The 24,540-nt window shown below is 38.6% G+C and overlaps 1 protein-coding gene across 1 annotated transcript in view; it reads right to left on the reverse strand.

The window, feature by feature from the left end:
- Positions 1–24,540, reverse strand: part of PTPRN2 (protein tyrosine phosphatase receptor type N2) — a 663,462-nt gene that overhangs the window by 33,385 nt on the left and 605,537 nt on the right. The window contains exons 16-19 of the mRNA XM_037386391.1: positions 22,644–22,717; positions 14,403–14,480; positions 2,094–2,213; positions 771–937 (exon numbers count right to left, since the gene is read on the reverse strand). Of these exons, the coding sequence (XP_037242288.1) occupies positions 771–937; positions 2,094–2,213; positions 14,403–14,480; positions 22,644–22,717 (439 nt within the window). The remainder of the gene's footprint in view (positions 1–770; positions 938–2,093; positions 2,214–14,402; positions 14,481–22,643; positions 22,718–24,540) is intronic.

A 24,540-nucleotide genomic window follows, 5' to 3' on the forward strand; every position in this document is an offset into this window, starting at 1 on the left:
TTTCATTAGCCATAAGCACATCACTGTGGATTAGCTGGCATACGCTAACACCTACACACGATGCACTGGGCACGGTTTGCAATCAAATGAAGATTATTTCAGTCCAGTATTTATCATGCATGGCTTTAATTTTCAAATTAAAATTTAGATAGACACAGCAAACATTAGAGAAGGTGGCAAGGACTTTCACAGGTTTTGCCTTTGTATATTTGTATTTTAAAGCCACGTTGACTTCCCTTAAAATTCCAGAGGGTATGCTTTGTCAACATTTTCATCTGCTTTCTCAAATTTCCACCTTCCTGCAGCCACAGAAGGTCTACAGACCTCACTGTCTCATCCTTACGAGCAAACGTTCCCATGGGAATGCTGTTACTTCCATATGACTCCACCACGTTGGTTTTTTCTTTTTAAGTGTACTCATACTACACTATTTATTTGTGAGATTCCTGCAATAAGGATCATAGGGGAGACATATAAAAAAGCCTGGAAGTTGCAGAACGGATACAGAAGCACCAAAGGGCTGTACAGAGGGAGGAAAGGTATCGATCTCTAAATGGGAAATGAATACGTCTTAAAACCAGGCAACATTTACGCGTGAGACAACACTCAACATCAACCTACTGCAGATTTTGGTGTTAGTTTAGCATTGTGGCATCACAGGCTGAGGAACCCCCTTTCAAACCAGAAATATTTAAAGGACAAGTAAAAGGACTAGTTTAGTTCCTCAGATCCGGATTGTCTTAAAGAAACTGTCATACTTTGTGCTTTACCTGCGGAAATCCAGAAGTGATCTTGTGGAAGCAGGAACCCTCTGATCGTTCCAGCTGAGGAAGTGGAACTGTGTCACTGTGCGGGTCTCGTTTGTCTGCAGGTTCTTCAGATAGAAGCTTCTCACAAGGAAATCCTCGCACCAGATATGCTCAGAGACAAGGTTTACCTACACGCCACAGGAAGAAACAAACGGAGATCAGCAATTTTGGTTGCTAGCTACATCTTCAGGACTGCAAGTGTAAGATGTCTGGGATGAAGGAATTGCATGAAAGTTTTATTTTTATTAGCAAATTGGCGAGTGCTGGGAAAATATTTTTTTTTTAGTTTAGCAAGCAGTGTAGTTGTCAGGAAGGGGTTAGCTGTCCCTGCTAGTCTATTGAAAATGTAAGAAAAATTCTTGACAGTTTTAATGCAAAAGGAAAAATCACTGAGTTGAAACTTCATATCATTATGTGAATACAAAAGACACTGCCTGAAAATATGTTAAGACTTCCAGTCGCTTTCTACTTGGAAATGCCCAGAATGCATTGCCCAGGTCACTCGCAGAGGTCTTAAAAATCTGAGTTGAATTCACATGAGAAGTTAAAAGTCAGCTTCTTCTGCTACGTAGAAAAATAAGCATTAAAAAATGCAGCTTATTTGCACAGTTCATCTTTTCAGAAAATTAGTTTGTTCCCATTTTACTTTAAATAACAGTATTTCCTCACGTTTTCCTATTCTTTGTATTGTGGTATTATTTTCTCCCTCTACTCAGCTGGACAACTGGGAAAATCTAACAGCCATTGTCAACGTTACATAGCAACAAAACTGGTGATGTCAAATTTTGGAGTAGAAATGTAAAGCAGAAAAGAAAAATATGTATTTGCTGTTGTGACTGAGGCAAGAGGTAAAAATAGATAGCATTAATTGCTAAAGATATAAAGATACTAAAGATAATACAGGCTTTTCTACAAAGAGATACATATGGCTTTCCTAAGGCAAATTTCACTAGTTCTAAAAATACTATTTACCTATAAAATATAGATACACTTTTTCATATTTCAACCACTTGCAAAACCATCTGAAAAACATAATTATTGTCCTTTTTTCATTGTAATACTTGGCTCATTATTTATGAGATCTTATTCAGCAGAAACTACATGGCTATTAAAACTGTGTTCAGATTTTCTGCAAACCTAAAACTACTCGAAGGCACACGAAGTGTATTTAAGAGCCCTCAGCTCAACCTCCAGGTTAGATCAGCTTGAACCCCATTTTGCCCTGTAAAAAATCAACCCGTACACTTAGTGTCACATTTAGAACCAGATATTTTGTTTAGGTACCTCGTAGATGTGGTAGAGGTTTGACCCTTCGTCTGGCCAATAGTGGTAGCACTGTTTGACTCCGTTTTCCACGAGGGGTGTCAGCATGACAATAACGACACAGCCGTTCTCCCAGACCATCTGCAGACAAAGAAAGACACCGTGGCCACATTGTGACTGCCTAATTACTGCGTGACATGTATAATTACTGCACTCAGACACACAATCAAAATTTATTCCATTCACAGGAAATTTATTTCATTTTCATTAGACACTTTTACTCTGCAGCTGCTTTCAAATCCCTGAATAAACTGGCACCGTATTTTGCAGGCGTCCATGAAATATTAAAGAATATCCTGCTATTTCAATTCGGGTCTTCCACAAAATCTCTCCTCGTTCCCGGTACCATGTTCAGCTGCTTTTCTGTCAAACTTTTAGATCCACAAAGGGAACACTGAACTATGCTTGCAGAACATACAGATATTTGGGATTTGATATTTAATACTAAAGCAGCATGGACCTACTGAAGTCACATGTATTGAAACCTGTTTGTGTCCTCAACCCTGTGTCTTTTTACAGCTTGCCATGTAGCAAAAGCTATTAAAGTGCTGCATTGCTGAAACAATCATAGAAGTTGCATCTGAACAACAGTAATGAGGAAAAAGCAGGAAAAACCCAAACCAAATCTGTCCTTCCAGAAACATTTCAGATGGGGGAATCGTCCCTTCAAATGCACATTTACAAAAGATTTGTTGCAAATGTGCATTATTTTCTTTCTTCTTCCTCCCCTTCTTCCTTTTTTGTTCCCTTCCTTCTTTTTTTCTTCTTTTCCTTTTTGTTTTTCCTTTTCTTTGTCTAGCTCTGTTTTCCCCTTTTACTTTCCTTTTTTTCTCTGGAGGTAGAAGTCCAACTCCTGCTGCAGACTGTGCACTCACAGAGCACAGGTACAGCAGGAGCAGAAGAAAACAGCGTATCTTCACCACCAGCATGATCACTTAATAATTGAGGCCAGCCACAAAGTAGGATACAGGAATCCAGTGCATCCTCAACTAAAGGATTTGTGGATGCCTCCCACAAACAGCAAACAAGCAGAGATGCTCTGGTCTGGCGTATCTCTGTTCCAAACACAGCCCATGGCTGAACAAAAAGGCTCCTATGAATTAATACCAAGCAGCATAATCGCTAAAAACTGTTATTATTATGCTGTACATTGATGTTATATTTGCATACAACTTTCATTGTCTTTTTGCTAGCATATAAAATTACTGAATGAAGAGTAAACTGCGCTTTTTGTGAAGGGTTATGTTTATTTCACAGAAATATTTAGAAGCAACTGTATTGACATGTAAATTTTGTAAACAAAAAAGGCCTTTGTCTAAACTGTGCAAAGATGAGATGATACATTCAATTCAAGGATTATTTTTTTTAATTACATATCAAATAAAAAGGTTTCCCATTCATGGATAATGATGTTGTCTTCTCTTTTAAGAATAGCTTGCATATAGAGAAACAAATAACATTTCTCTTCCTTTTTTTTTTCCATTTTGCAACATAATTAAAACAACTTTTAAAACAAGCTTAGAATTATTTAGAGAAATTAATCTAGGGTTTGCACAGAATAGGGTTATTTATAATTTTGAACAGAAGTGGGGAAAAAAATTACAGTTGCCTATATGGAATAAAAATAATCTTTATCTTCTTTCTCTTCTCCCCTTAAAAACATTTTAAAAATAAAAATATCTATAATCCACCCATCCTCCTGTTAAAAACTCATAATGCCACAAAACCAGCAAAATTAAACTGATAGATAGCTTATTTTACAGACAGACGTAGATTTATCACTTGTATCTTTTTTGTCCTGCATTTGTTTTAGGCCACAGCTGGGAACCTTCTTTGTATGTAAGGAAGATGATAAGAGATTTCATTCATTCTAACGTAGTTTCACCTTTTTCAGTCAGCAATCAGACTAAGATAAGAATTCAAAACATGCATCTTACTTTAAAACTAGCCCCACTAAATCAGTACTTTCATCACATAACGATTTAATGTGCCTCTAGAAGGTATAGAAGCTCATTGAAGCCATTACGAAAATGAGGAGAAACACAGTTTTTATGAGTGTAATAAAAATACAATGATCTAGACCATAAACTAATCATCTAGCACTCTGCTTGTGCCACCCAAGTGTAACATTATAAAAGCCCACTCATTTAGAGAGGAATCCTTACAGTTTGGCAACCCTGTTCATTGGTTCAAAGATACAGCATTTCATTAGAGAGGGGCTGTCTGCGTCTCTGAAGATTTCATTAAGCATAAATCCAAATGAAAGTTAATTTAAACAAACAATTTCAAAGTTACTCTGGGGTATAATATTTCTTTTAGGTCATTGTGTGAAAATGTAGAAGTCAAATCTACTAAATCAAGAAGGCAATACAATCTAGTGCCGTCATCCCTGTTACATGCAATTGTCACTGCATCTCCTGTGCTTACCATTGAGACACGATTTTCACTAAAACTCCCAGCCTGTGACCGGAGGAGTACAGCATTTTCTTTGTTTCCTTGATAATTTAAATGTTAGACCATCAGGCTGTTACCTGGATTTCTTCCCAAATAACATAGAAGTGGGATGAGTCAAAGGCAGTTCACAAAGTTTTATACTGCTGCCGGTTCACCACTCCATCTTTAACCTGCTGATGGGTTTTTGAGAAGCCGCTGCTCCCAGCACCTAACACTTTGCTGTGCTCACTGTCAGACATGGCCACGTGCTAGAAAGTGGCCCCAAGGAGCACGTCTTTGTAATGAAGGAACAGGTAGCACAGACCTGGCCTGCACAACCCCTTTGGAGAAGCACCTCTGGTAACCTAAGACACGTTTCAGCTGGGCTTGGAGAACAAAGGAGGAAGTTCGGTTGCAAATCCACAATAATGCACGTAATTCTGAAATTTGTGTGCTTGCACAGTAGAAAGTGAGTCAATGCATGTGATATAAGAATAAAGAGACTATCTGGTCCTCAGGGCAGAGGTTTTTCTTGTTAGGTACAGCCTAGCAAAATTAAGCCTTAAACTCTATGTGTCCATAAAAACTAAATATATTTTTCTACATATTATGTTTAGTATATAATATATACATATATAGCTCTCTAATATATGAAACTAAACTTATTTAGACCATTTAGCCCAGGCAGCTTCATGTTTGTAATTTATGGTAATGCTTTCAGGAGAAGAAGAAATGTTGAATGGAGTCTCCTGAATGGAAGTGATAAAGTCTGAGTTACATATAGGAGCTCACTACAGAGCTCACAATACATGCTTTGCTGAAAAGGGAAGGTAGCGTATAATTTTGTGTGACACGTCTACCTTCAGCCTATATGCCTAGAGAGTAACATGTTAATGATCTTTAATGAGGTTCTGCTGTATGCATCATTCTCAAAACATTTCTTAGACAAGAATAACAGCATCCCATTCCATTTATTGCAAATGAAAGGCTGAATCCTGCAACCCAAAGATGAGCAGTGCGTTTGACATCTGCAGGATTCCCTGTTGATGAAATCCGCCACGTGTAGAGACCTCATGCTGTGGTTATCCAGCATGTCAGTCCTATACAAAGGACTTCCACATTGGGATGAATTATATTTAATAGGAATTACTTGCAAAGGAGCACAGAATTGGTTTTTCAAGTAAGGAGAAAAATAAAGTCATAAATAGGAGAAACAGTGTTGCAACACTGCCACAAAACTGATAAAGCACCAGGTTTTGAAAGCTTGTATTTTAAGATGTCCTTTTTTACTAGCTTGTAAATAAAATGGTTAATACGGATCCCTTTTTTTTTTTTCAGACATTTCATCATTTTGAAGCTTCTTTTTTATAATGAATGATTCTCCTGAACCCTCTTTTCAGTCATTTTCTTCTTTATTTTAGTGATGGGGAAATGACAAGATACATGTTCTGACCAGACACTTCTTTTGATGGGGACTGGTGGAGAAGTTTCTAAAATGTGATGATTTCAAAGTAGAAAATAGATGGGATAATCAGTTAAATCCAGCCTGTTCACTAAAAATAACAGGCTAATCACACCAGCTGCTTTCTGGGGGAGATCTCCAGCAAACTAAAGAATTCACCTTTTCAGTCTTTTAGGCTTCCCAAGTAACTGGTAAATGCAACTACTTGGAAAAGCAGACAAACAAGCAAACAAAACCCAAATAATTTCTAATGATAATAAAACCTCAACATGAATAAACACAACACCCAAAGCCACAACAAAGCAAGGTACTAACTCTTGCTGGATCAGATAATATTCATCCCATGACATGTCTTGGAAGTAATTAACACAACCGTGACTTCTTTCATTCTCCACTGGAAATAGGAAACACTGTACTGAATGGAGAGAGTCAGCAAACGGTATTTTCTGGAATATTTTAAAACCAAACGCCTATGTTTTAATGGGTTAAAAAAAGGGGAGGGAGGAATCTTTTAACTAACAACAAAAAAAAAACATTGGAGGGGCATTTAGATGTTTGTCGTTAACTAGAACTTCACTATGCATGCCAGTCAAAAAGCAAGCTCTTTTGCAAAACATTTTGGTTGAAAATGACTTATCATCTTGATAGGAAATGGGTCAAATCTGGCAAAGTCAGAATTGCCATTTGCAGACACTACTGTGCTGGATCGCTAAGCAAATCTGTAGGTTGAAAAAGTGACTATCAACAATCTGTATTTAATTAAAAAAATAGTCTGACTCTTGCACTTAAAAAGACGTCTCCAGAAAGGACCATATATAAATACGTGGTCATCAAGACTGGCTCCATGTGTTATGTCCCTGGTGCTGCAGCAACACTTGTTTGGAAGTCAACGGGAAAGGCAAACTCAAGATGACTGTATGTGCTGCAATAACTTCTGCTTTCTCAGAGAGATATAAAATGCTCTTATTCTTCTCAGTAGACTCCTAACTCAAGCCTTATTATTAAATAATTTAAATATGAGCCCTATTTAGTATTGCAGTGCTGACAAAACCACGTTAAGGAGGGAAAGTCCACCAGAATTGCCAGTAATTAGGTTTTCACCTTAGTATTGGAAAGGTGGAACCTAAACAATAAAGGGATAGAAATTTAAAAAGGATCACCCCTAAGTACCTTCCTCAACAGAAGCCATAATTAGAAGTGAGCATGGTAAATGCACACTCCTTTACTGAACGCCTATGGAATTCCTAATGCTATATTTATTTCACATGGCTTGACAAGTTACTAGAGCTCTAGGGGCTACTGTTCTGTGCCTATCTCTCCCTTGCTGTTTTTCTTTTATTAAATTAAAATATGCATATTTTACACATTGAATTGCTTTGTGTCGCTTTTCATCTGCTCCTCTTTCTGAAGGTGAGAACTGATTAGACATGCAGGAAGTCCCATTCCAGGCAAGGAAAATAAAACTTGGGAATCAAGACTGCTTGAAAGCACTCTGTTCTGCACAGAACAAAATGCAGGAAAATAATTTAGTCTGTAAATTAATTTCAGCACTCACAAAACATGCTGAACTGGGAGCACAGAAACCAGCAATTAGAGCAGAGGAGGGTTTGGTACAGTTGTTCCTACTCTGCCCATGGGCTTGGAACACTGATTTTGCAGGGAGACTCAATTCAGCTACTGGGACGTGGTCTCCTGCCCACTGGGATTTGCCCTTGGAGATCACTGATGACTAATCCCTTTTTACACAGGAAACAATCAACTGACAGTATTTTGTATTTCTTTTGCTGAATTCCAAAACTGCAAGAGAGAAGCAAGTGTTGCCAAACAGACGTGCAAAGATTTACCACATCCTCAAGACCGCAACTCAGAAATGGGGTTCTTAACATGCTGGTGTGATCTGGGGGGAAAACAACAGTCAGTTTTTGAACTGATGCTGGTAATACACTCCTAAATATGGGTAGAGAAGAATTATTCTAAAAACAGTTATAGATTAAGAAATGCAGGACTGAGGACAATGAAAAGCAAAAGTCAACTGAACTCCCTGGCTCACATTAGGGCTCGAGTCTTTACTCTTGGGATCCTTCTGCACTTTGCATTTAACAGTCTTGCAATAAAAATAGAAAATAATCCAAGGAACAGACATGACGCCCTATAATCACAACAGCGTAAACCTCCACTCCATTCTTTTTGTTTGTGGGCAATAGACACCTAGTTTTAACAAGGGTGAAGAGTGTTCCCAATTTCAAGACTATTTCAAGTATTGGTGAACAGTGAAGGGAAGATGGGGTACTGAAAGCATGGGTTTGATTCAGAACACACAGGATGAAGCTTTCCCACTTCCCAGAGGAGCATCCTAAACATGAAGGGGCAGCATCTGAAGTCTGTCTTTCTGGTCCTGTGTCAGACACAGTGCTGTTCATGACTGGTATCTGCTTCATCACCCTTGCCAGAATGGAGCCTCTCAGGGACTAAGGCACTTGGGAACTTACCTAGCCTGAACTACACATACATTCAGGCAAAAGCCAGGGAATTTTCTGGTCCAAACTACAAGTGTTGACTGTATTTAATCTCATGATTTACTGTTGTAGGTACTTTAAACCTTACTGAACATCTGCAAAATGAGGAAAATTGTATTTACCTACTCCTTCTGTAGAGGTTACATAATGCTCATATACTTATTAATGATGTTGTCATAATTAATGGGTTGGTAGGGAGGACATCACAGAAACACAACAAATACAAAAATATATATGTCACATGTGATTTCATTTTGTAAGGCAACTAAAGGGTATCCTCTTAAGTCACTTGGCAGGAAATCCCTGATCCCTCCCTCTATTTCACTTAATATGATAAAATAAAAAAAGATAAAAATGTACTTTCCACAAAGGGAGTGGAAAGAAGGGCAGATGTCGGTAGATTTATGAAAGCAAGACATATCTTGGGGTATTTTCTGGAGGGAAGAATTATGGCCTCCTACAGAAATCTCCAATTGGAGACAATGCGCTTAGCAGACACGCCATTTATAAAATGGCATAATTAAGAACAATTTTTCACTGCAAGGACAGTTGGTTCTGAATATCCTAACTCCAAGGAATAGTTTCTTGCATATTATCATCTCTTGCTTCTTAGAATACTCTGCAAGTTAAGACATGTACTTCATGTCAAATACTTCGTAGAATTATTACCCAGCACATACGGAAAATAATAAAATTTTATGCCTCCAGAATTATTCACAACATAGAACTCCTGCTGCGAAAACTTGTTATAGATCAGAAATATTCTACATCCTCTTTCTTTTGAATTATGTTCAAAGAGATGTTGAATTTTAATAGCGTTATGTGGAAGAGCTGAGTGAAATCTCACTGAAGCTGCTGGACAAAATCATCACCTTTCATTCAAGATAAATGTAAGAAACAAGCAAACTCTTTTATGGAGCCTGATAACTGAAATTACAGAAGTTAGCATCAAAAACAAGAGAAATGTGAAGCATACGGACCCATGAGTTTCTCTAGAAACTGATATGCTTAATGCAGAGAGAGAGGCGTTAATCAAGGCAAGATGATTAATCCAGATAAGCAGCAAAAACGTGTAAAAGGAATAAAGAAACCACCAGCACAGTTCAACAAACTAGCATTGTGATCCTGCTAGAAGAAAAGCTGAAAGAGAGGTTGGGGGTAAAACACTGGGTGAATGAGGTTTGGAATAAAGAAGTTATTCCCTGTTATTTGATTCTGTCTTTGTTCAAAGAAATAAAACTCTCTATTTTCTTTGTAAATAAAATGGAAATATATCAAAGCAAAACCCTATCCTCAGGATGAATTCTCTTTCCAGCTGAGAAGAAAACAACCCACAACCTGGCAAATTGTTTAACCACTCAGGTAAAAATGGATTAATACCATGTGAGGAGAAGCATCCAGTTTTCAAGAAAGGGAATTGTGAGGTGGAATTCCCACTGAACCAAAATAGAATCAATGAAGGATGTATCACTCAGAAATAGTAATTGGTAAAAAGAGATGAAAACAAGACCAGATGAAATTAAAAGAAGACTTAAATCAGCTGGAGGCTTTTCAAAATTAATTAAAGTAGTAGCTGGAGAATTTCCAGAGCGGTCTAAGAGATGACATGCAGGCAGAGATGAAATCTCTGCTTGAGCCGCAAACACAGAGTAACCAGGCAGATTAGGAAGCCCTGTGGCAAAACGGATCAATGAGATGACTGACAACACAACTCCTGCAGGCTAGAAAGTTTTCAAAGAAATAGGTAAGCCAGGAAAGTTGGAACTAACTTGGCACTTGCTGACTTAGAGGAGCTATGCCAAAAATATAAGGAGCCGGAGAAGTAATCTGGAGGGACACAGACAACTGTGGAAGTCTGATGCCTGGAATTGGTCTTACGCCCTTAGAGAAGCCAGAGTTAAGACTCTTGCCTTTTTTATCATTCTTATTTTTACAACATATACAAATTTGAACACAATTTGAAAATGACCAATGTATAGGAGTTTGGACTATCGCCAGCTCAAAGTCTTTGAAAGAAAAACTTCCATCAAGCTGATCTCTCTCAAGTCAATATGAAAACCCAAATGACTAGAAAGGTGTACAGAAAATGCTGAGTCTAATGGCCAGCTCTAGTGGCTCAATTTAGGTGGTACTGAAGAGCAGTATTTGCTCTTCTTCCTCACCTTACCAAAAAGGACATAAACTTTCAAGAAGTGGTCACTAGTGAGATGACTGAAACTGGTCCCTCTCCAGTCCCATAGTGGTATTAGGCATGGGTTTGCTCAACAGTAAGTAGTAAGAATGCTAAACAAGATGAGATTGAACAAAGCATCATAAATGCTTTATGAAAATGCTTTACCCAGTTTGGGAAAGAGAAGATACTGAGCTAACCATGATCTTTGTTCAGATCTGGGCAACTCGAAAACAGTAAATGGGAATTTGATTGCTAAGTGTCTAATAACACTTGCACAAAAACACTGGGCACTGGATCAACATAACAGGTTTTAGAAGGGTTTGCCAATAAAACTAGGAATAAAAGATTATCCAAAACTAAATCATCTGTTTGGTCTTAAATAGAGATAATAGATATGACCACATGATCATGAAGATGACAGATATAAAGAGCAGCAGACACTGCAGAGTAGTGTTAGAGAGCTCAGGAACTAGGTTCCTTTTGGAAGAAGCTTCCTCCAGATGCGTCTGTAGCCTTCTCCCCCACCAAGCGGCATTTGGTCCATTGGACCACGCAACAAAGTAAATCCTAAAACGAGAGTAAAACCTACAAAGTACTGTGACACACTATAAATCTATCCCTAGCAGGCCACGCTGCTCGCTAATGTAGATGTAGTCACTGACGGGTGGAAGAATCTAATGCAAGTTTAAGGGAAACTAAGTTTAGAAAGTGTCTCTGGAACCTGAGCACAGAATCTAGAGAGTCAGGACAAATCAGAAGCAGTCTGGATTTTGTTGCGGATACCAGCTGTGTTGTAAATGCCAAGAAAGTTATCTTATACTTTCAAGTAAAACAAATACTTTGTAGACAAGTGTTTTCTAGGAATCAGTTTGAAAAGCCTACAGGAGTTGAAACATTTTGTAAGAGTTTCTTCCTGGGGTAGCCTTTCAGCCAAGGTAAAATGGCCTGGCTGATGTCCACCCTGCAACTAGGCTCTTGGGAATCTTAGCAGTTAAGTTGCTGCAAAAATAAGAAACAATAAATCTAGTACATATTGCCATAGAAGATGATGCCAAGCTCCAAGAGTTTCTGTTGGACTTGCTAAAGCATGACATTGTGCATTTAGACAAGGAACAGCAGAATAGTCCCAGGTCTCTCTGGAGGCAGTCACTCTTCCATCAGTCAGAACACTGCTTCACTGAGCACACAAAAGGGGAAAAAAACAACACAGCTCAGCAACAGCTGGTATTAAGTGGAGGAGGGAGAGGGAGGAGAACCACTGAGAAGACATATCAAGGATGAATAATTGAATCTTTAAACAATCCCTGGTGGAAGCACCATGGTCTTGTATAAACTACAGAAAATTGTATTCGAGGATTCAAGAATTGTATTCAAAGGATTCCGCCCTGACAGGAGTTAATACTCCATTTTCCATAGCAATTTCAGGTTTCCCATGCTTTACCTTAATATAGGTACTACCAGGTGAAAAACAGGTATAAACATTGCTCATGCATCTGGGCATACACTGCAACAACTTCAAGCCATGGCTTTTGACTTGTACAATGGACCTACTACATTTCAGTGGTTATGGATGTGGCGTTCTGTGAGGAGTTAATCTCTCTCTCAGCCTGCTCATCACACCTGGCTGATACCCTGGGCCAAGTAAAAAGCTTGGGACAGGAGCTGGCACATTGACATGTGATCTGTAGGAAGTTTAACTTAAAGAAAAGTGGGTGATGGACCAATCTGATACAGGTAGATTGTTATGTTGAAGTGACAGGCACCATCAAAATAAATGTAAGAAACAAACTTTTGTATGGAACCTAATAGAAGAAACCACATAAGAATATCACGTAAAAAATGGATATGTAGCCACACTTGAGCAGAAGCTGAACCATGGTTGCTGAATGGTTTCTGTTTACAGCAAATCTGGTGGGGAGATGCAGTGAACTTTCACTGAAGGATAACGGGGAGGAGGAATAGTTAAAAAGAGCAGAAAGCAAGTGAAGGAAAGTGAAGACTCTCCACTCACAAATAGCATGAAGAAAGAAAGTCAAGAAAGAGACCTTCTGAGTACAAAGTTGGAATGAAGACGGTTGGATCACAGAAGAAAGAAATAATGTTCTATCTCTGTGTCTATGCGAACAGGTTGCCTAACTGTTCAAATTAGAATGGGAGAAGAACAAAATATATCCTTCATACTATGTTTGTATGATTAATTCTGATTTCTGCATCAGCAGCAATGATTCTTTAAATGCCTCCTTTAAAAATTAGAACATACATTTTTTCCAACATGTAAAAGGTGCAGTAACAAGTGAAAATACACAAAATCTAAATATACAAATATGCAAAAATATACAATTAAAAACCCCTGGGCCTTCGGAATCATAAAATACAATTACAGAATAGCTAACATGGTCTTTGATTTTGCACGTTTAACTTAAGAAACACATTCTTAAGCATCATGCCTGTTATAAGGAATACTCCTGCCAAGGGAAGAAAGATCAGTGTTCTCAATTGTGTCTAATTACCAAATAACGAAGATAAAAATCACAAGTTACTTGAAAATTTAGGCCAGACCAACAGCTCAGCTGACTTGAAGCAGAAAGCATTTGCTTTGCACTTTTAAAAACCAGTCCCAAAATATCTCAGACTGAGCATCTGAATATCCAGGCACCCAAAATCAAACAACCTTTTTGAAAATGTCCTGATTCCTCATCAGAAACAGTAGAAAATTGTGACATGAAAAGCATCTTCAATAGGGATCAGTTAAGACTTTCTAATCATAGACCAAATGATGCAGATGAAGAGACATGATGATTTCAACTGATGCAAGCCCCTAAAATACAATGGCACTTCTGAAATTTTTACACAGATACTCTTTTCCTTCAGAACAAATGCTTCTACATTTATAATGCAAACCAAGAAATAAAAACATACGTTTGTCTTGATAATAAACCTCAGTTGGCCTCTTCCCTTCAGTAAGCTTCAGCAAGCTTTCAGGTGCACTTTCACACTTACAAAGGAATTTAACGCAGCATATCCATCACACAATTTGCATACCCCAGCCCGGCGGTGTGTGTGTATGTCCAAATCTGAGAGCTGCGTAAGCACATAAAAAACCTCCATGCAAAGTAAGCTCATATTTGCATCAGCAATCCTTGCCTTCAGCCCCGGTCCTGCAAAAAGTTATGCACCTCCTTAGCTTTATGCAGCAGGGTCTTAACTCGGCCTTTAACTCAGCTACCTGTGGTAGGGAAAATACGTACGAATTTAAGCATTTTGGGGAACTGGGACATGTGAGAAATAGGTTTCAATGGAAAAATTCATGGCACATAGTGTTAGGTCCTTTTGATCTGGAGAGTGACAATGAATTCTGGCTACACTCTTAAGAAGGTCAGGCCCTCTGAAAATCATCCAGTCCTTGGCAGTAGCTTAATTACAGAGACCTGGCACTATTATACGAATACTTCAGCCTGAGGTTTTCAATATAATTTCCAGATCAAGTATTCTTTCGCAGGGCTTGTCGTATACATAAATGGCTTGAATATCCATGCACCAGATTTGAAAAAGACATGTGAATGGAGGTTTTTCCACCTGTTGTGACTCAAGCACAACATATTTTCATACATCTTACATTTCTAGAAGCACACGACAACATTTGACTTGTCACATAAATTCCATTTTCAAAGAGATATTTAACTTACCTGCCAGAAGTCAGCAACAGTAGCAGGGAGAGGGCCCTGGGTGGCAATATATGCAGGGTTTCGAGGGTCATGGTCCATCTGGAACAAGGGAAGAGAACACAGACTGGATTTATTTAGAAGAAAATCCCTTGCTGTGTTAGAGACAGAAAGTATGCGAGAGCAGAAACAAGGGACTTCCTAAAGGACTGTCATGGCCCTCCATCCTTTATTGGCAAACAAAGAATTTTATTTCTATTTATAAGCTCAGAGGAGAAGTTTTTCCACAAAAGACTGATCCTACCAGATGATAATCGGCGCACATGATAAGCAATGTCCTATGTCCTCAATATGCAGCATAAGATCATTTACGGTGGTTGACAAAGGCATTTATTTGAGATCAGTACTCGTGGTCTCATAGCAACCTAGGAGCCATTTGAAACATTTTTCTACACTGAGTGTTAAGAATGCTCCACACATCTAAATATGTTCTCCATTTCCACTGTGCCAGTCAAGGGCACATGTAACTAAAAAACAGCAAAAATAGGGAACAAATTCAGTTTCTGGCTTTTTCTGGTTAGCTGATTTATCTAAATGCATGGATTTGGCCTCAATAGAGGAAGTTCTGCTTAAAGACCTTAATTATTACATTTAATTCAAGGAGCAGAAAATTCACTGAGCAGAAAAAAAAAGAAGCTAAGAAACAAAGCCATCAAGAGTAAATAGGATTAGTGTGTTACAATGAATGTTTTCGAACTGATGGGTGGTTTTCTTGGTTCTAAATCTTAGGACTCATTCTGCTGAAAAAGAAGATCTGCTGATAGGATTAAAAAACAAACAAACTCATTCTAACCCTGAACTGGGCAAGACAAAACTGAGCATAAAGAAAAGAGACCCAGTTCAGCTCTCAGATGAGTGGGTGTGCCTCACTGACACTGAAGTCGGCGAGAGTTAACTTATACCCGTGTAGCTGAAGGCAGAATTTGTCTCAATACATGATTCTGTTCTATAAGATCTGAATAAGAATGAATGTGAGTCACATTTGCATTAACAGGCATCTACTGAATTTATTCATAGCCTATCAAAATTTTCAGTGATGGTACATGTCAGTGTAAAAGAAGGCACCTCATAATTATGTGCAACATAAAAGAGGGAAGAACTATAAAAGAACAGATGTAAGTTATTCTAACAGAACAACAATATGATGAATGTTGCAAAAAGGAAGAGAACACTTTTATGTTTCTAATTTTCTGATGTATAATAAGCTGGACTTAATATTAAAATTCTCCATGACAACACAACACAGGTAAAATGAAGTCACTGAACCCATTTAGAATAAAAGCTTACTTCTGATTCACCACCCCTGGTTATAAAAAACCTTGACCAGGATGTCTATAATACCATCATTTTATTCTGAACTTCATTGAGATGCTTCTCTTATCAGCAAATAACTCTTCACAACAAGCAATTGCTCACAACAAATTTCAACCTGCCTTTCTCTGCCTTTTGATAAAAGCAATTTTGATAGCAGAATGTTTACTACCGTGGGTATTTTGAGATCAGGGAAAAACTAGCTTTCTTCAGAAAGCAGTATTAGCAAAAAAATCTTAGGAACCATTTCAAAATGGGTAACTTTTTCTTGGTTTTGTAAGAATCCAGACACTGAAACAAAGACAGCTGAAAACAACAGCAAATGTGATTAAGCAAAGTCAGGTTTAAAGGGGTTATTTTTGCTCCATTATGGTTGAAATAATTTCCGTTGTTTTGTTTTGAATCCCACAGAGATCTATAGGATTTAATCATGTGCTTAAAGGTTTTACTGTGCTGGAAAAATCTTAGCTTAGGAGAATCGACCTGCACTGAGCAGGACTTGCTGCTCCCAGCGGAAAGCATTGCAGGCTGCATCCACTCGAAGATGATGTCAGTTGTCTGACTGGCGAGAGGCCGATTTGGAAATGTAACCAATCGTGAATACACCAAACTTTAGAAAAATAATAATTTACTTTGAATTTCTTCTTAAACTAAATTCTTTTGTATGTAGACATGACAGAAAGCAAAGGCAGAAGAAATCAAGGATGATGTAAATGGCGCTGTCATGGAGGAAACACTTCTCAACATTCAACTGGTAAATCAGGAATAGGCCAATCTCGGCATTTCAGCATTAATCAACCTCTGTCACAAAGGTGCAGTTGGAACGTGGCAAACATTACAATAAGCACAGAGTAGTGAAGTGTATCAGCAGTTTAACAATAATTCAAAAGACAATTACAATTATTCCATTTCAAGCACATTGTGTTGCACAGAAAACAATTACGAGCAGAAACTCTTCTTGCTTGAAGCAAATAGAAGATGGCAGAAAGCCCTATCACACTATTAAATGATCTTTAACTGAGCAAAAATAAGCGCAAAGATTAAACTAATTAAATGAAATTCCTGGTTTCATCAATTTTCTATTATATGTACTGTTTTAAAGGCCACATATTTCAAGAACAGTGTGAAAAATCACTACTCTGGTCACATTCAATTTAACTCGAGTAGGTGACTGCAAGGGACAGTTCACGATGTTTTTATGTTCTTTTTTATTCTCTCAAGGTTACCAAGAACACCAAGGGCATCTTAATCTATCAAAGTTAACAAAAGTTTGAATAAAGAAATAAAGTCAGTAATGGGTTTTAAACTAACTAATCAAGGATCAAGTAAAAGGCTTTTTTTTAATGTCAGTAGTCATTATCTTCTTTCAACGATCCCTCAGATTTCTCACTTCATGAAAATAAAACAGAAAATGTATTCTCCAGAGAACAGAGAACAGCAGGCTCCATACTATCAAGTATTAAAATAAAAATCGACTGTTTGCTAACATTTTACATTGGAACAACCTTCAGAAATCACCCTAATAGCAGTTGTTCAAAAAGACCAAGATTTTCCCCTCTGTGTCCCCATCAAAGCACCAGGTTCGCAAGGCGTACATCAGAACTGGATCGAACAGCCATTCTGGAAAGAAAAACCTGCAATTATTACAACTGTTGTGCTATGGTGAAATTCTCATTTTCTGCTGAAGTACAACAAAAGCAAGTCTGGAGATGATTGTTTCAATCTTTTTTCCCCATGATTTTCTATTAGGAAAAGAAAGGGATTAAGGATTACTATCACTGATCATGCAATTGACTGTGGCAATTTCCATCACTAATATCAAAAGCAAATGGAAACAAAAAGGAGGAGCATTCAGATTTCTTGTTGGAAAAGAAAAACTACACAAAACATTAATGGCACAACTTGTAACTTAAGTTGACTTACAGTATCTTCCAGTAGGAAAATATATAAAGATCACAGTATCACAATTAGTTCCACCTTTGTTGAATTAATATCAGATTCCAACTTTGCTTTACTAGAGAATAAAAGTTACTCCTTTGGTTTTTCCTTCAAGAGTTCTACTGCCCCGTTGCCCTACCCTAGGACTTTGCACTGATTCCCTGAAGAACTCTGAATTGTGTTGAGTTTTTACAGAGATTGTGCTGCTGTATGATTTCACTGATAACACTGATGAAATACAGCAAAATCAATACATTCTGGCAGCAAATCCTCGAATTTATTGTATTTGGACTTGAGAGTGGTACATACAGATTCTTGTTAAGTAGTCTTCTAAAACCGTACACAGTAGAAGTGTCAATAGGCATCAATGACCATTCTGAAATCTCATGTAAATGATACACCGATTCACTCCTGCCCTTCACCATCATTCTCAGCTTGTCAGATCCTTACTTCCCACACAGAAAAATGCTGGGTGAGATGTGGTCTGACACACCATATTTACCCTGATCTAAATCCTCTGAGTCCAGCTGAAATACTCCTAAATCATACGAGATCAGAATGAGATCCAGCGTAGACCAAATATGACAGAAAGAATGTTGAACCCCGATTAAGACCTGAAAAATTTGTACGGATTCAAGGTACTGTGTGGTTTCCAGGTTTAATGTGTTTGTAATACTGATAAAATCTACTTTCAAGCATGTATTTACTACACAGTAAAGGAAGTCTCTAAAACTAAAGAGAGTATTTGTTTTTGTAAAATAAAGCATATCCAGCAAATGCAGATGAACTTTGTAATCACATTCATCTCAGCATTAACATTAAAAAGGTAGACCAGTCCTCATCTTCATGTTTGAATTAAAATTTAAAACAATTTTTAAACCCTTCCTTTAAAACCCCTAATGGAATGAAAAAAGTAAATCTGGTCGTGAATGCCATTATGAATTTCAGAGTCTATTCTTGGTGATGAAATTTGTATGCTGTGTTTGAACAAACTGTCATGGTAATGACATTCCTCAGTCTGGTGTCTTCAGTAATAAGCAAACCGAGTTTTTAAATGTAGTTGATGGGATTTTTTCTCTCAGACACCCTATGAGGAGAAACAGAATTCCCATTTACTTTCATGACCTCTGATTTAAAAGCAAAGATTGCACATTATTTACTACTGGATGATTTTCCCGAAATTTAATGAGGACTAAGTACAAATATGACAGAAGTAATTATCACAGTTTTATTCTGCACAGTCAGGGTCTTCTCGTGCTGTAATTGCAAGCCTTTCATTCAGCTGCCGATAGCAGAGTTATTATCATAGTACTTTATGTTATTTCAGAGAGGATGGAAGCAGATTTCTACCTCACTTCTACCCTGCAAATTTATCGCAAGGACTCATTTTGCCTGGCCTCACGCTACAGTGAAATTAAAGACCTACGGGAAGAATTCGGGACTAAATCTTTGCTGATTCTCCTCACCTACTCTCAGCCACGGTGAGGCCATCAATCTAACCCCACTTTTCACAGCACATTGCAGGGAAAGGAGGTCTTGAGGGGGGTAGCGTTTTTTAAAAAGGAGAAACATGTGGGCAGGTCGCCAGCTCATTGTCTAGCACGGAGATTTTTTTATGGTGTACTGCTGCACTCATTTAGACTTAAGTTAAGGTTGAGTGAGCCCCAGCTGGAGACTGGACCACTGACCCAGAAGCTGGAGATACCCAGCGACATGTACACGACTGGAAGCCTCCCTTCCCGAAGCTCAAATATAATTACTTTATTTTACACTCTTCCCTCACCAGACAGCTCACACACGCAGGGAGGAAAAAGCCTCTTCCAGTCAGTACAGACCATACTGATCCTGTGCTATTAATGCCCATCTTGCAGCTCACTACAATGCTCGCTCCTAACCCAGGCGCTGCAAGGCGCAAATGCACCAGGAACATCATTGTATTGACATGATAATTACTGAAGTTATTTAAGTTGAAAGGCAGCAGTCTGAAGGAAAGAAATGGCAGGATTTTTGCAAGAGCGAATAAAGGCACACTTACTGGTACTCCACATCCACCGTACACTTACAAAGATGTTGATTAAATGTGTGTCTGCTAACAGAAAAAAATCTCAAATAAACCACAGTAGTAATAGCATGTATGTCCAGCTCAGGCTGCAACAGCTGTACAGCCACAGTAAATATTGCAGAATCAAGTGCCCAACATAATATTCCAGTAGGCTTCTGTGGTGGGAGAAACAGAGACTGAATGTGTCTGCCACTCCTATATTTTACCTCATTATACAAAACTGTATCAGATCAACAAATATGTTTACACTAACCTGAAGATATTTAATCTGTTTTGAAAGGAAACAGTTTTCAGGGAATCTTTCCAAACTATGGACTTGCAAAGTAGTGATTTCCTCCTACTAACCTCCCACTGCATCACCTTCAGGAAACACACATTTTATCTACTGCTTTCAAAATAGCAAAATGACTATTGACTTAGTGAAATGAACTCACAAAACCATCTGGAGCATCTCTTTCCTTGGAATAGCAGGTCATCTACACAAATGTGGGCTGTGGCACTCCTTCCCACACAATAGGGTCCCTATACTACCATGAAGAAGAGGAACTCAAGAGTTTCTCTGGGCAGTTTTTCATGGCTCTGCAAGATACTGGATGCTTGTTCCAATCCAATGAAAGACTTGTGCACCCACTTATCTCTGGGCATAGAAATATTTCTGTAAAAGATTTAGAGACAACCATAAGATTTTTTGCTTCATCAATGTGATTTGTTTTATTGAACTAAACTTTTGAGTCTGGGAAAGCTACAAAAAAGAAAGTTTCTAACCTTGCAGAAGAAAATACCCTTATTAAGTGCTGGATGGAAAGGCAAGATTACAATCTCCTGTAAAACCATGAGAATTAAAGCTGCAGAAGCAGAGATCCTCTGCCTGCATTAGCTTCGGGCATCATGACAAAGCAAATCTTTCCCAGTTATGTCAGTGGGGTATATCTTGGTCCTGTCTCTCCAACTCCAGCACTACTTAAAGTAATACTTCTCACTTCAGCATAATTAAGGGAATAGATACACTATAATCCAGAATTACAATTGCAACAGGCATATACACACATGCAAGAATTTACCCCTTCCCCAAACAAATTTGTTTACTAAAAAGTTAAGCTGTGCCTACACCAAATTTTGTGCAGGTTGCAGAACCCCATCTTGGTTATTTGGTATAAACACAGTATTGGTATTGCTGCCAGCATTGAACCTGGCTTAGCCGTGTCTACAGATGCTGTAATTCCACTTCTGCACGATACTGTAGTCATGTGAATTACAACCAAGCTCTTTCAAGAATACAGTATCTCACTTCCACTTAACACCTCCTACTCCTTTGCTTGTCACAAAACCTCAGCTTTTACTATCAAATTAAGGCTTGACCAACCATAACTCACCAAATGCGCTCTGAAGACAGGCAAACAAGAGCACTGAAGCCCTGGAGCTGGACCTCTGTGAATGACTTTACAAGCAGTACACATATTCCTTGGAGGACCAAGGTATTCTGATCTCCCGATCCAGGGGCCATCCAGAGCCCGGTCCAGTCAGAGACATACTTAAAAGTGGTCCAAAACCTGCTCCAGTCTGTGCGCATCTACCCCATCCTCTAAAATGGCAGCTGGCAAGCCCTGAAGCATCCAGGTCCTTTGGTTTCCCCTCTACCCTAAGCCAAAGAAAAAAGCATCCCCAAGATATTTTTGGGTTCTGTGTACTTTTAACTCTTTGAATAAAACGTTTTTCTATGTTGAAGGAAACAAAGCTTTTGAACTGAAAGTAACAAAAACAAAGCTTAGAGAACAGTTTCTGTGTAGTTGTGGTGTTTTTTTTTAAGAAAAAAAGTATTGTCAACAACATTGGAAGGAAGCAGCCTGTAATTTCATGCTGTTGCAAATTGTCAGCTGCCTTGCCCACACAAAGTGATTTAACTGGGGGAGTGATACTCCCCAGGAAAATGAGCCAGTAATGGCATATACAGCCCACTGCAGTGAGATCTAATTTTCCATCCTAAGTTCTTTCTCATAGTTTCCCTGTAATAACTTTTTAGGGCCTAATTAATGTGAATAAGAACCATGAGCAAAAGTGACTCCGATACTAGCAGTCTCATGGAGGTCAAGGACGCGGTGCCTTTTTCCCCCTTCAGATGGGTATCGTGACACTGCCATTAAGACGCTATGACAGGGCAATGCTTCTGGCTGTACCATACCTGCTTTGTGTCTAAAAATAGAGACCTTTTCTCCCTATCATCTTTCAAAGACAAGGAAGGATTCATACACAGCTTATGTAGAGTGAGAAAGGGCAGCTGGGCCACACTGGAGTATTTGGATGCAAAAATTGGATTGACCTATCTTGCAGTTCGAATGAACACACAAGTGGTAAGGGACCTCATTCTTGCTTTCAAAACAGCAAGCTCTGAGAACTGGGAGAGCTACAGAAATATCAAGCCATGCATTGGGAGGGCTACAGAGGAAGAGAGGTAAGAGGAAATTTCAGTTCCTGATGCAGAAGTTCAGAAGCCTGTGGAGCTCAGCTCTCCACGCCTACAGAAACCATTCCTCCTACAACTGCAGCTGGCAGGACAAAGCAATAAAGAATAAGCAAGTTTTACCTCCTCAGAGAAGGAAAAGCTCTGCTAAGGGTATATCATTGAATTTTATAATCTGTAAGTTAATAATATCTAATAATAGTATCTATTGACTTTGTTCTCCTAGTACATAAACTTCAAGGGTATTGCATGTACATGTAGAAGATTCATTTCTCTTCGGTTTGGAAGGAAAGCCTGAGACATCAGAGTTGTGAGGTGCTCACAGTCTGCGGCTGCACAACCTGAGCAGTGAGGTGCTTCAGGTTAGCATCTTTTAACAACAAGGAAAGACAGGGACTGACTATTTTGATTATTTCTCATAGGTTACCATACTTACAATTGGGCTAGCGTTGATGTAGTCTGAATTGTCATGGCTACTTTCACCTTTTAGACATATCCTGGAGTGATCATCTGCAAAGGAGAAAATAAAAGGAGAAAGTTTCTATACAAGTATTCTACTCATTTTATGTTACAGAATTCAAAGTCAGATTAATGTGCATTTTAAGACAGCAACAGTTAATATCAGAGAGGATACTTCCTTCTGGCTCCCAACCTCGCATAGCCTTCATACAGCCACAGTGTCACAGCCTGACTCAGGAACGAAACACGAAGATACCTCAGAGGCTGAGTATCAGAGAGATACGCATTATGAGATGCACCATAATGTGCTAGAACCTCTCACAGGAAAAGGAGGAATCTCTGCTGCTCAGGTAGTTTAAGAGTTAAACTAGGCAAATCACTAGAAAAAAAACAGTATTATGGAAAGCATTCCTGTATTTGCAGGGTCAGGGAAGAAGTAAGCTGATGGACTTGGTCCATCTGGCTTCTCTATAAAATGAAAAGCAGAAACATTGAAGTATGAGAGCTGGACAGCGAGTTAATCTGCCCTGATCAAAGACCAGTGCTGTGTGGTGCTAGTGACGTGGGGTGATGATATGACTTGTACACGATCGTGGGAGAGAGAAAATGCTGAGAATAACTGCATCTAAAAGTACAACTGCAGCACATATATCTTACACTGCTGGTAATGTAGCTAGTTCAGACACAACTAGTAAAGAAAACAGCAGCTCCAGACATAGGAGACTTACTCATTATTCTCGCCCATTGACAAGATTCTTTTATCACTTTTTAACTTGCATTTTTACTGGTGCTAGCTCATTTGTGTTTAGAGCTGGTACACCCCAAACTCTAGTTGTTTGTTGTTTTTTTTTTTACTTCAGGACATATGTAATGGATGGGTTTTATTTGTCTGTATTTAGACAGTGACAATACAGATGTCTGCATTTCTTCCAGTCATTTAGACTCACTTTCCGCTAAGAGAAAAGAAGTATTTCTATGTCATGAATCATCTCATCCTGATTTAGCTGTCTCAAACGGGCCAAATTGCACTCGAGAAGTGCCTGTTTCTTTCCATTGACTAAAGAAAGACTAGACTACTTTATGTGAGAGATGTCTGTCTTTACATATGAATCTTAAACAGCTTGTACCTGATTACATAATCAGCACAATTCTCAGGAAACCTACCCTGCACAGTACATAGTGGTGAGAGATTATGGAGCTGCCCTTTCTGTAACCATCTACAGCTGAACATGTATACCAATGCTTTGAGAGGATCTTTCCACCAATTACTCAAAGACAAAATAAGAGCACAGGAATACACCCTGTCCCCCTTTGGATCTTGTCTAGTGGCCTGTGGCACCATCCTCACCAGCAGAATTACAAGTTGGCTTTTTTAAACTACTAAGAACCGATCATCATTTTAATAACGAGGAGCAATAAATGAGCCACCAAACATTGTAAGTACCACACAGGAGAGACAGAGGATTTGGGCCCTGCTTAGTTTTATTGCCCAGTAATGTCATGGCAGTTCAGTATGTGAGCACGACAAAGGTGTGCTTGTGTAAGGGTTGTTTATAGTCACTCAATCTCATCAGCAATACTTAGCTTGCCCATGTGAGCAGCCTTCTCCTGGAATAAGATTAGAGGTGAACAAGTTAATTTCAAATGAATGAAGAGCCATTCTTTACTATTAAAATAAAATTATTTCCTCTAATAAGGTTTCAATGCAATAGGAGGATGAAGACGAGGAGAAAGGAAACACATTCAATGCACATTATTCACTTCCACTTTACTTTAGCACCACTGCACAAAAAATCTGAAACATAAAAATGAACCTGTGACATCTGAGATCTTGGGGCTACCCAAGAGTTTTTACAGAAAGCTTTACAATGAGC

Source organism: Falco rusticolus, chromosome 4, assembly GCF_015220075.1.
Source record: "Falco rusticolus isolate bFalRus1 chromosome 4, bFalRus1.pri, whole genome shotgun sequence".
Lineage (NCBI taxonomy): Eukaryota > Metazoa > Chordata > Aves > Falconiformes > Falconidae > Falco > Falco rusticolus.